Consider the following 13,651-nt stretch of genomic DNA (forward strand, 5'->3'; position numbering starts at 1 on the left):
TGCTGTTATGACCTGTCAGTGTTCTTGAGGAATCTTAGCCCATTCTTCACAAGAATCCTCCAGTTCAGTGTCCTCCAGTTCAAATTAATATTCTTGGGTTTGCGCGCTGTGATCACCTTCTTCAAATCCCCCCAAGATTTTCTATGGAGTTTAAGTCTGCCAACTTTGACTCCCACTCTGGAATCTTCCAGGATGTCTTCTGAAACCAAGTATTGGTGCACTTTGAGGAATGCTTGGGATCACTGTGCTATTTAAAGTAATGATGTTTTCTCCTAGGACGTTTTTGAGCACCTGCCTCCTCAGGAATCTCTGCCTGCCCATTTTATCTCAGGCACACTTAATTCAACTAATAAATCCCTTGATTATTGCATCAGGTGTGCCTGAGACAACACCTGATTTGAGATGTAGTTTTTGTAAAATTCATTTTTGTGCAATTCAGCATTTTATGTTGAATTTGAAGAAACCACTTGTCATATTAGTTGTGTTGAACTATTTAAACTGTTCTTGTTTGATTAATGTATTACAAAGCTAAAAGTACATTTTACATATAATCCTAATTTGCAATGGAGGTTAAATAATTTACATTGCAACCATATCTCCAGCATAATAATGCACAATGGCACAAAGCAAATGTTGTTTCAAAATAACTTCATGAACATGTGTTCTTCAGTGCACAAAAGCTTCAGAAGAACACAGTCATGTCAAGATGGACACGAATTTAAAAAAGGGAAATATTTCCAATATTTTGTAGAATCTGTGTCATGAATAATTTAATGGTTAAAGAAGGTCTTGGTCTTATTAATATAGTGTTCCTAATGGTTAGGAACACTATTAGTTGTTTATATTTTTAACCTAATATGGCAGGTCCTTAATATTCTTTACAGTTATTACAACTGGCGCTAGATTATATGTTGGATCCCTGGTTATGCCTTAGCCACCCTGCCCAGCATTAGCAGCAGTGGTGTGGTGGTGCTCCACATATCTCTGAGGAAGCATATGCTAGACCTTCCTAACTCCTAACTTCCTAACACATCATCACATGTCACAGTTGGAGTAACAAAATGAGGTTAAACATGGTGGAATATTCCTTTGAAAATAATATGTTTAGGCATTATACAGAGGTGATAAATCCATGTTTTAATTTCTTATTACTGTTTTTTGTGTTTGATAGAAAGCAGACCTGGCAGTGGCTCCCCTGGCCATAACATATGTGAGGGAGAAGGTGATTGATTTCTCAAAGCCCTTCATGACACTGGGCATCAGCATCCTGTACCGCAAGCCCAATGGCACCAACCCAGGCGTCTTCTCCTTTCTCAACCCCCTCTCTCCCGATATCTGGATGTATATTCTGCTGGCTTACTTGGGTGTCAGTTGTGTGCTGTTTGTCATAGCCAGGTAACATGTCAAGTTTAGTGAAAAAACATTGTCAAGACGAAGTTCTAAAGGCATGCTAACAATTTTCAGCATCATTGCTAAGAAATTTATCTCTGAATAACATTTGAATCTGTGCATGATATAGCAGGTAACAGGTAAAGTTTAGCCTGCAATTACTACAGTGACCATAGTGTTAGTGTTAGTGACTTTACTTCACACTTTACTTCATACAGACCTTCACAGAGTGCCTTATAAAGGAGCAGATAAATACAATTTAGAGAAGCTATAAAATAAAGTGAAAATAAGGTCTTATTTCTTATTCTTATTGGTATAAAATAAGAAAAAATCTATAATAAATGATAAAAGGAACAGAAAAAAATCTATAATCTCTTAGTAATAAGTAGAACGGTAGAATCAGAGAAATGATATTAACAGTGTATGATATTATAGAACTGTAAAAGTCAAATTAAATGAAAATACAAAAGGTTAACTACAAATTACTAAAAATATAAAAATTATTTTAAAAAATTATTAAAAAATGCATAAAAAAGTGATAATTAGTCAAGGCAAATAAAATCAGAGAAATCATGAACATAGTTGTAATAATGTGTCCAGCTGCCTTTAAAAATTTCGTACTTGCATTTTGTGCTTGTCTAATATCAGTTGGTAAGTTGGTAATTTTTTTGTTTGTTTGTTTTGCTGCATAGAAACAAAACACTGCTTCCCCACTTGTCTTCTTATTAACTTTTGGTAATTTAAGCAAACTCACAGTACTTGATCCCAAAAATTGACCTGGAACATAAATTATTGACAGTCAGTAATGTATGATGGTGCGAATCCATTTAATGCTTAAAAACAGAAGCAATACTTTAAAACATATCATTGAATATACTGGAAGTCAGTGTAGTGATGGCAGAACTGGTTTTCTCTTACGTACTGCATAGTACTGCATACTATGTATTGTATGCAGACTAATGTATGGTCCAACATGACCAATGTTCCACAAGTGAAAAAAGACAGATTGAGTGCCATTGTCAATATGTATGTTAAAACCTAGGTCAGAATCTAAAAGTAGACCCAGATTCCCAACTCACCTTCATTGCACTTCAACCTCTACAAAATGACTCCTATGACTTTTGAACATTTCTTTGTTTTTACTTTGTTTAATTATTTAATTATTTGTCAATAACACCTAGGACAGGATACTACTTTATTAGTATTCCTCATTAGTTCGTTCTGTACAAGCACATGAATTAATTAAATGATAGAATCATGACAGCATGCATTAACCTCAAGACTTTTGATTGGCTTGTCTTGATTTCTAAGGCCCTCAAAAGTATTGTGGGTAATGTCTTTTGACTCTTATTGTTACTGGCACTATGATTATTAAACAGAAAGCCACAACTGTCACCTAAGTTGGTTCGGAATATGCATAGAAAAATGTTGTTTTCTGTTTGGGTGTGATAGGTAAGTTTATTGTTCAGTTCATAGGGCAGAACTTTCTGCTGATTATATTGTGTATGTGTGATTGATTTCTAATTTACTCATTTTCTTCCAATTTGTTCTATGGCGTTTACTCCAACTGTTGCAGTTATGCAAATGTTTTTTTTTTTTAATTTGTGTTAATATTTATAAATGCAACGTGATTTACAATTTATTTTATAGACATTATAGATAAATTTGGTTATTACGCGGGGGGGCATACTCTACACAAGCTCGAAATATGTAGACTCATTAATAATATAATATTGTAATAAGAATATATGGACGAACAAACATTATGCAGTATAAACTGGCTCTCCTTAGAGCAGTTAAAAGCTAATATCCTTGGAGCCCTCTTGAAAAATAATGCTTACCTAATTGCTCCCAATCAGTCTAATGAACTGGTTTGACCTCAGTAAGCAGGCTTATGCAGTGATGTTGGTAACTTGTATTACAACTGACTCATCTGCACTCTGCTAACAAATTAGCAGAGTGCAGATTTTACGCTGCAGGGGAGCTTCGGTGCCATCATTTGATTACACTAAATGCATACTGGAATATTAAACAATTTCGTAATTTCACTGTCTCAAAAAATGTGGTAAATGATTAGTAGCTTATGCTATTTTAGGTATTCGGCTGAGATCATATGCTTCCTTCGGGGGGCTTCCACTCAGTTCATGAATTTTAATGAGCCAAGAGACATCGCTTGGGTGGATTTCAGTGCTAAGAGACATTGCGGTCTTAACTCAAAATGTGTTGCCTAATCATTTAATGCCCATGCTCCTTTAGACATTATTTGTCAAAGTCTCAGCTGCTGAATATAGAATCTTTATTCATTTGTAACTAACCTGTTGAACTATTCAAAGAGCTATTCGGCATCAAACAGTTGCACAGTACCCACTTTTTTCCGACATGTCCTAATGTTTTGAAACCTGGACAACTATGCGTAAATCAAAGTAAAGAGAATCCTTACATTTTGTGTAATACAGCAGCATTCCACACTACACTGATTTGACAGTTTATTAAGTACATCTACTTTAAACAAATCAGTGTGGCGTGGAATACGTTCAGTGTCCATTTAACCAGCTAAACCTACCTTAGGTACAACTTGTGTGTATACAATTACTGACAGGTTTTTGAGAGACCTAAATCATTGAATGAAAGGTATGCTTATGCTGCATCTTTCTAATGACGCTTTACAATCAACACTCTGCACAGTTCTTTATACTCAGCACGCACCAACCAACTCAATCAACACACACAGGCAAGAAGCAGCAGCCAATTGCTCACCACATAATCTCAATCAGAAACAATCTCCCTAGAGAAAACCCACACAGACACAGGGAGAATACAGAAACTCTGCCAGATTGGGCCTTGAACCCAAGCCCCCAGTGCTGAGATGCAGAAGTGCTAACCACCAAGACACTGTGCCACTAATGTGCCATCCAATTTATCAACCTCACATGTGGTGTATTAGGCACAGTAGAATTACTGAGGTTTACTCATCACTGTTGGACTAAGAATAGTTTGCCAAACAAAAATATCCAGACAATAACGACCCTGTGGTCAGGAACTGACCACTGATGAAGAAGTAGAAGAGATCACAGCAAAAAGTGTTCATTGGAAATGCTTGAAAAGTGCTTCTATTAGGTAAGAGGTATGTCTAGAAAAGTGACCTGTGAGTGTGTATAAAACCAGCAAACTCCACTGAGTAGAGGGAAACAGATCATTTGTGCTGCAACAGAGGTAAACCTGTACAAAGTGCACATGTATTACAGGAGTACCTGATGGCATATGTGCATAGGTATAGTGTAGGTATCCCTAATAAACTATGACAAGTCATAGGATGCTTAAAGCATGCTTAAAGTTCAAAATATGTGTGCACACCAGTCAATGTATTATTTTGCAAATTTCCCTTTCTCTACTTTCTAATCATCCATGTTTTTTTTCTCTCTATCAGGTTCAGCCCATATGAGTGGTATAACCCTCACCCCTGTAACCCAGATTCTGACATGGTGGAGAATAATTTCACTCTGCTAAATAGTTTCTGGTTCGGAGTTGGAGCTCTCATGCAACAAGGTATACGCTTCAGCCTGGCTGCCCTGTTTTAACGGCTCTCCACCACTTACCTGGCCTCTTTGGGGCCCCCTTGTGTTTTAGTGCTGTACTGCAGGATGCAAGGGACTCTGTGTGTTCATGCATTTTGAGTGTTACTGAGGATAAGCTAGTCTTAGTTTATAGATTTATATTAATGCTATAAATCTGACCCAACTGTCAGACAGATACTCTGAATGTATTTAATAACACTTTGCTGTCCAGTAAGTTACACTGAACTCCTATGCATGCTTCATATTGAAAAAAACCTTGACATACAAATTTGACATGTTTATAATTCTGTGCTTTACTCTATACAGTTCTTTACTTCGACTTCATAGTGGGGCACCATTGCGCATATTTTTTCATTGTCTGAAGTAGTGAAATGTTTAACTTGCGCAGTGTTTTGGCCCTCCAGGCTAAGGAACACCAGTTTGCATCCATTTGAATATTACAGCTATTATTATACTCTATAATTCTTCATTATTTTGTATAATACTAGTGTTTGATATACATGGTAAGCTTACTCTTGTAATTTCAGTTAAGTATGAGTTGAGATCTTTAGGATATTTGGTTGTTATTAAATACAGTGTTATTGTAAGAGCTTACTTATATTATCATATGTTACTTTATTACACACTGTACATTAGAGAGTGGGCATTACAGACTGAGTCCTTTGCCTCTGTGGTTTGCCCCATAGAGGTCAGTGAGCGGTGGTGACAGGGTATGAAGTTACCTTGGGTACATGATCGTAAGATCCAACCAAGTTACTAGTTGGGTGAGAGGAGGATCTGAAAACAGTTTATCTATCGTATAGTATTTTGTTCTATTCTGCTTAATGATGCATCAGAAAAAATATTATAATGTGTTTCATTTAGTTTCATTTAGATTTTTTTGAGAGTTCATTGTAGCTAATCAAAGGCTAATAAAATACAATGTTGTCACTAAATCATTTTATCATTTTAATTTTATAAGAAAATTAAAAAATTAAATCATCTTTTAATGGCCTATGCAAAAGTTTGCACACTTGAAGCATTGTAAAAGCTCTGATTTCTTACAATGTCTCACTCCTTGTTTAGCAAATCAGGCCAGTGACATGTCACCAGTTGTTATTTGCAACTATTAAGCTCTAGAAATAGTTTTTCTCTCACACTAACACTCATTACTATGCCCCTTCTAAATTCATGGGAAAATGTGCTTAAATTTCACTGTCCTGATTTTTTAAAATATTGGCGTCATTAAATACCCTCATAATTGTAACTGTAATCATAACTGTAAGCCTAAACTATCCAGCTTCATGTCTCGTGTCAGAGACAAAAATACTTGTCCGTATTTTGACACAGCCTTCCTGTTTCCAAAGAATTGGTTAGAATCGTCAAGCAGAGCCATGCTAGTTTTATAAGACGAAAATGTCAAATCACTAAGCACCCAACTTTCAGACCCTGCATAAATCTCACAGCAAATTGTCTATTACACAGGGAAAGGCTCATTTAATAGCCTGTGATGTGATTTGCACAGAGAAGAGTTTTTCTGTGCTGAATGTTATTTCACAGGAACTATGGAGTTCAAAATAATATTTGAAAGAACACAAAAACCCACAGAGAGTACTGCTCGTATGCTGATGTGTAAGGTGCCCAAACTTTTGCAGTGTGTGTCAAAAGACATGTGAAGATGGTTACTTTAGTATACGTCATAAGAAATGCAATTGCTGTAGTGTGGATCAGCAGAAATGTGGAGACGTTTGCAGTAGAGTGTTTCTGTAGAGAGAGGGCCACTACCCTGAAATGCTGAAAATCACTGCTTTAAAACATCTAGTTAACATTGATGTACAAGCTTAAGTGAGTGATATATGATTTTGGATTTTGACCCAGACTGAGCAATGGAGCTCATCAGGTAAAATGGTTCACTTTGCCATCCTTTTTCTGTCCTTTTCAATGTTCTACTGTCTTCTATATGTCACTCTTGTTGGACAGGGTCTGAGTTGATGCCCAAGGCTTTGTCCACCAGAATAGTTGGAGGTATCTGGTGGTTTTTCACCCTGATCATCATCTCCTCTTACACGGCCAACCTGGCTGCCTTTCTCACTGTGGAGAGGATGGAGTCTCCCATTGACTCGGCTGACGATCTGGCCAAGCAGACCAAGATCCCTTACGGTGTAGTGGAGGATGGAGCTACCATGGCATTCTTCAAGGTGCTACAACTAGAATTGACCTGCCCATGCTCTGTCGATGAACATTGGCAAAAATGAGAATCAATCAGTTTCAAATTATATTTATTTTGTTTGCATGTCACTCTATTAGATCAGTATTTTCTGTTTTGTGAAATCAAGCTTTTGAGGGATAAACATCCAATTAAATATGCTAAACATAAAGGTTTTAGGCTTCTGGTTAGCTAGGTACAATAGCATGGCTAAATGTTATGGGAATTGCCAATATTGACAATGTTGACATGGTACTTGATAACTATTACATTATAAGTGGAGATAAAAGGGAAATGTGATTATTAACAAATGCACACTGTAGCTGCTAGGAAGGGTGAGACTGTCCAACAACAACCAATACAAGTAAATGTAGATTGTATATTAGAATGTACTTTAGAAATGAATGAGGCACTCTAAAGTTTGTTTGGCAACAACTCAAAAAGGCATCCACATTTGCGGGTGCTGCTTGGATAGGTTACGCAGATGTGTATGGCCAGGGTGTATTTACTGCAATTCTTTATCACATATATATATATATATATATATATATATATATATATATCATATTTTTTTAAAGCTCTGTAGAAGGTTCAGGTCCATTTTAATTCTTCATTTTCAGTGATACAAAATGTCAGTGATATCATAAAGCATGATCTGAAGGTTCGCCCAGAATACTGCCTGAAACATTGTCCAGAAGTGAAAATGCAATAAACATGTTTGCTGCACTTTTCTTTTGTTCTGGCCCCTATAGAAGACAAAGATCTCCACTTATGATAAAATGTGGGAGTTTATGAACAGTAGGCGGCAATCTGTCATGGTGAAGAGTGTAGAGGAAGGCATCCAGCGTGTTCTCACATCCGACTATGCATTCCTCATGGAATCCACCACTATCGAGTTTGTCACCCAGCGAAACTGTAACCTCACTCAAATCGGAGGCCTCATCGACTCCAAGGCTTACGGAGTGGGAACACCCATGGGTAAATATTTGTATGGCATGCAACTGTAGCAAGCAAATTAAATAAGTAAATTACAGCTTTTCTTACTGCAGTACATAATTAGCAGGAATCTGGCACATAACATCTCCTAGATCTAATATTCCCACATTTATCAGCGTAGACCACCATTCAACAACTTCATATTTGCTGCACTGTAGACCACAGCTCAGACCCAGTAAATTTATTCCTGACATTGTTTTCATATTTGCTTTTACAAAGACATAAATCTCTGCACATCTGAGATACTATGTACTTGATGAGCCTGGAGTTCAAGGGAGTGAAAGCTAGATTCAGATGGCCATTACAAACACCATAAACCTGCCATCACAGCGGTTTCTTTAAGTGATGGCTCTCCAGTGCTTGAACAGAGCATCCCATGAATTCACATGCACATGGAGAGGTAATATACATAGAAATATTTTTGGTTTGTTTATTTATTCATCTGCATTGAAAATACATTTAATGGTTCACAAAAATCACGGTTCAATACAAGAAATTAAACTGTGATAACATTTATGAAATGTCTTATTCCACATTGTGTATTTTTGTATCTTGCAGTCTGGTATTGTGTATCATAGCATCTAAGTATTACTAAGTATCTTTAGACTTCTCTTATTTGCATTGGATATGGATGCATTTTCTGAGTGGAGAAAAACTACATTTTCTGAATAAGAGCATCTGCTAAACACCTTACAGTTATATGCAATTATATAAGTTTTGTCCAAAGGAATTTTTGTTGATTTGTGAAAGACAACCTCAGCATTGCACTTTCTGCAAATGTTAATGTGCAATTACTGATATTTTTTCACAAAAAAATATTTTCAAAAAATGAATAGTAATTGTGGCATTATGCAAAGAATTTAAAGTGTTATATGGGTAGAATAAGATGACAAGAGTTGGCAAATATGGATCCAATGTCACATTGATTTTTGTGTGTCCTTGTGTCTGTAGGCTCTCCATACCGAGACAAGATCACCATAGCAATTCTGCAGTTGCAGGAAGAAGGGAAGCTGCACATGATGAAGGAAAAGTGGTGGAGAGGAAATGGCTGTCCGGAGGAGGAAAGCAAGGAGGCTAGTGCTCTAGGAGTGCAAAACATTGGGGGCATCTTTATCGTGCTGGCGGCGGGCCTGGTCCTCTCTGTTTTTGTGGCAGTAGGGGAAGTGCTTTACAAATCCAAGCAGAATGCACAGATGGAGAAGGTAAGGGTTTTGAATTTTTGGTTTAATGGTGAATTCCAAAACTTTATTAGTACTTTATTGGGTGTATCTCACAGTCATGCAATAAGCACAACAATAAAACAAGCACAAACTGGACTAGCAGTTGCATTAAAACTATTCTGAATGTAGGGGGCAACACCCCAGGTTCTGGAAGAATATTTTTCAAATGATTTAAAAGCTTGATGGTGAATTAAAGAAAACCACTTCTCCTTGGCTTTTTTACATTTATGGAAGTTTTTATAGCTTGTCTTATTCATGATTGATGTTATTCATACACTTCCCTCTTCTCTTCTTCCTCATTTCCAGAGGTCGTTCTGTAGTGCCATGGTGGATGAGCTCACTGTATCTCTGAAGTGTCAGCGGCGCCTCAAACAAAAACCACAGCCTCCCGCGATCGTCAAAACAGAGGAGGTGATCAACATGCACACCTTCAATGACAGAAGACTGCCAGGAAAAGAAACCATGGCCTGAAGGTCATCACCTCCCCCACCTCTCTCCCACTCAGGGGGTGAGTCCATTTGGGGCACAAGAGAGCCTGAACCAGAAGTGCATCCCACAATGCGTTAGGGCCGCCCTGGAAAGATCAAGCTCTCGTCCCAAAACACTGTTTCCTGTGGAAATACAGAAAACTGGGCATAACAGATCTGCAAACCCTTACTGAACTGCATAGGCTGTATAGGCTCTTCTGCCGATCATCCTGGAGTCTCAAGCTTTTTAAGCAATGTAGGCAGTTTCTTTCACACTGTTAGGAACAGAATCAGATGCTATGACTCTTTCTTACCATTCTTTTTTTTAGTACCAGTGGATGGTCAGCACATCACTGAACAGAGTTTCACAGGGTGAAGAGTGAAGCCACTTCATTCCTTATTTAAATGGTTCATAGTTGGTTTTTTTAGTGTAACAGAATTATTTAGAAAGCAGGATATAATGATCAAATTCATCTAGCTTTTCATGTGTTTTTAATCAAAGCCACATATCTAATATGAAAAAGAATGTTGTATGGAACACAATTAAGCAGCAAAACCTGGTCAAATGTAACCATTGTGGCAGGTTCTTCCCCAGAACAGTGCAAAATGTAATTGTCAAAAGGTCTTCTATTGATGTGGCAGTTGTTTTTCAGTAACATAATATATTCTGACCCACAGCAAGTATTGTATGCTATCTGACAGAACTGATTATTGCAAGTCTTTGCTGATTTTCAGATTTGGCTTATTTCCATGGCATAAAGAAACATAACAACAAAGAACATTGTTATGAGAGGCCGTGTTTAAATTCAGTGTTGTAAAGAGACCCCTGGCCCAAGGCCATTTCAGCCTTTAAAAAAATATTCGTTCAAAATGTTCAAAGGTCTGTTCCAACAAATGCAACACCAAGGCAAAGGCATGGCTAGAGAGGAGTGTGCATTTTCAGAGGTAAACACAGTGATGAAAATATGTGACATAGGACAAAGCACAAAAGATTACCTCACCTTACTACTGCATATTTTGATTTGTTCCCCTTATTGTAGTTTCCCAATCAGCCAACACTAACAGCCTAATATTGAGGTCCCCCCTTGTGCCGTTACAACAGATCTGAACATTCAAGCAATGGATGTAATTGCACCTCTCAAGGTGTCTTGTGGTATCTGGTGCCAAGATGTTCACTTGCTGCCTAATATATCCAACTCTTGACAGATGCCACTGTAGATGATGATAATCAATTATGTTTTTCACTTAACTTGTCAGTGCTGCCAATGTTATTTCTGATCAGTGTATATTGTAGTACTGTCCTTACAAGCACTAAGGAGGAGTTACCTTAGCTATGTGTTATTATTTTAAAGGAGAAGTTCACCTTATTTTTTGGTTGAGCCCCCTTCTAAGCATTTTTATTATTTTTTAAAATACTTTGTTAAAAGTAATGTAAATAAAAAAAAACTCCTGCACTCCCATAGAGCTCAATTCAGTGACAAAATATTACACACATTATACAGACACGCCTTGAGTGACTGTAATAATTCCTTGTAATAACTTTGTCAACATTTTTTTAATCATAAACAACATTCTACAAACCTATATTGTTTACCTGCCTTTGATGTTAAAAAATGACAACTATCATGAGCTTTATTGGGCATGATAAAACATTCATCTTCAATGAAAATTCCTAATCTTAGTGAACTTTATTTGCAGGTACAGGATGCCAATTCTGCAAAATAGTTCAACAGAACATATGATCAAACCACTGTCGAAATGAGGGAAATACCAGACTTGAATCAGCTAGAATCAGCAAATATTGCTAAATAGTTTACCAGCTAGCTTGGAGCCCTGTTTGGCCCCATGTACTAGAAACTACAAACTGCAATAAAAAAAAGGAATCAAATTACCATTGCCCATGAGGAATAGACTAAGATTCCTCAGGAATGCTGCCAAATCCAGCAGTCTGGATATGCATAACATTTGCAGCAGGTCATAACAGCAGAAGGGTGCTCTACTAAATACGAATGAGTTTGAATAATTCTAAGACTGCAATAATCATGATTGATTGGTTTAAATTTTGCTAATAATCTTAAGTTGCAATGGGGGTTAAATAATTGATTGCAACTGTATAAATTTATCTGCTGAAAAATATTTAGCAAAACAATCACTGGTAAAGAAAGGTTTCAAGGAAATGTTCAAAACACAAAGATCAGATGTGGATGTTTTTTGTGAACTCCCCCTTTGTTGCTAGGTGTAACTAATCTAGGCTGGGTTTCCTGAAAGCATCTTAAAAGAGAGATGGTACTTAAATCTCAAGTGACCACACCAAACAGTCTTTATACTTGTTAAAGTGATCTTAACACGAAGAAAACTTTACACAAAATTGCACATGCAGTGCTATAAAAAGTATTTTCCCAAATTCTTCTATTTTTGCATATTTAAATGTTTTAAATGTTTCAAATTATCCAACTAATTTAAATATAAGATAATGACAACCTGAGTAAACACACAATGAAAAAAATATGAAATTTATTGACACGTTATTCTAAATGATTACTTTTATTATAATATGAAACATTTGTATTCTCTACCCAATTAAACACATATAGGAGTTTTTGAGCTGACGTGTTAAAAAACCTTACAAACACTATAATCAAACGATCCCTGTGGAAATATTGTTTAGAAGAATGGTGTTTGGTCCAATCTGTATAGTTCCAGGGACTCATGATAGCCCACATTAATACTACATTAATACCACCTTACTAGGACTCTATGTACATTTTTGTTTATGTTCAAAGTATACAGTAAACACTGAAGTTAAATATAAAAAACAGGCTTATCATCAGTACACACTGTGTTAAAAGAAAGTTTGTGAATGGTTTGAAGCAACACAAGCTCAAAGTCAAGTGAAAGCATACTTCTCTCTCTTATGATTTACCATGATTGTCTCACTGTCAGCATACCATCAGCTGACATCATTCAATTAGAGTGCATGCTCCTTTGTCCCATCCTTTAATGGAGCGAGGCATGGTACACCACATTGCAATAAAAAAAAAAAAATTATAAGGCGTAAAAGTGTCAGATGGTACGTAGCAATTAAACTGCATCGAGCCATCTCTCAGTAGCCCAATTCACAACTTTTCATGTTTGATTTTCCTGCTTTTTGAATTACTTTTTTCCATCATATAGTTTACCTATGCCTTTATCAAGCCAAAGTTCAGTCATTGTAAGAACTCTTCAAAAAAGCATTTTTTAGCATCTACCATATGTGTTTAAAGGATAGCAGGTAGAATTTTGATTATTTTGTTTGTGTTCAGAGAAATGATTTCTAACAAAATATGGCATTTTTTTGTACAGAGACAATTTTGTAGTACTTTCTATTGGTGCGAATGACAGAGATGTAGCCTACCGTATGTGTTAAGTATTACAAGCCACACATTCATTTTAACATCTCAGAATGATGCACGTCAAAGCCTGTGGTTTAAATGCCTAGTGAGACTGACATTCTCTGTTTCTTAGTCTGTAATCCCCATTTTTATTGTTTTACAAGTATATTTTGTGAATGTGTGTTTTAGGTTTCAGATGGAATCGCTTTCTGAGGCGACAACATAAATACTTAAGAACTTGAAATTGTTCTTGGGTAATTAAATATCTCCGAAATGAGCTTAAATCATCTGCCAGTGTTATTTGTCATTTTGGGAAGAGACAAAATCCATCTTGGCAACTCATGTTGATTAACTTATTTGTAATAAAAACCTACCACTCTTCTTGATATCACATGGTCTTTTAAAGTACCCCAAAATACATGATTTAAACATAAATAGAAAGAATACA

General features: G+C 36.5%; 1 protein-coding gene across 2 annotated transcripts in view; it reads left to right on the forward strand.

The window, feature by feature from the left end:
* LOC140549291 (glutamate receptor ionotropic, kainate 2-like) overlaps nucleotides 1-13,589 on the forward strand; it is a 54,061-nt gene extending 40,472 nt beyond the window's left edge. Inside the window, exons 11-16 of one of the 2 annotated variants that reach the window (XM_072672782.1) lie at nucleotides 1,172-1,395; nucleotides 4,817-4,935; nucleotides 6,924-7,141; nucleotides 7,902-8,127; nucleotides 9,097-9,347; nucleotides 9,672-13,589. In XM_072672782.1, coding sequence (XP_072528883.1) covers nucleotides 1,172-1,395; nucleotides 4,817-4,935; nucleotides 6,924-7,141; nucleotides 7,902-8,127; nucleotides 9,097-9,347; nucleotides 9,672-9,836 — 1,203 coding nt within the window. In that variant the 3' untranslated portion in view covers nucleotides 9,837-13,589. Of the gene's footprint in view, nucleotides 1-1,171; nucleotides 1,396-4,816; nucleotides 4,936-6,923; nucleotides 7,142-7,901; nucleotides 8,128-8,364; nucleotides 8,474-9,096; nucleotides 9,348-9,671 lie in introns of those variants that run through there. The other variant, XM_072672783.1, reaches the window with a different exon arrangement.
* The last annotated feature ends 62 nt before the right edge of the window (nucleotides 13,590-13,651 follow it).

The sequence above is a fragment of the Salminus brasiliensis genome, chromosome 2, assembly GCF_030463535.1.
Source record: "Salminus brasiliensis chromosome 2, fSalBra1.hap2, whole genome shotgun sequence".
Classification (NCBI taxonomy): Eukaryota; Metazoa; Chordata; class Actinopteri; order Characiformes; family Bryconidae; genus Salminus; species Salminus brasiliensis.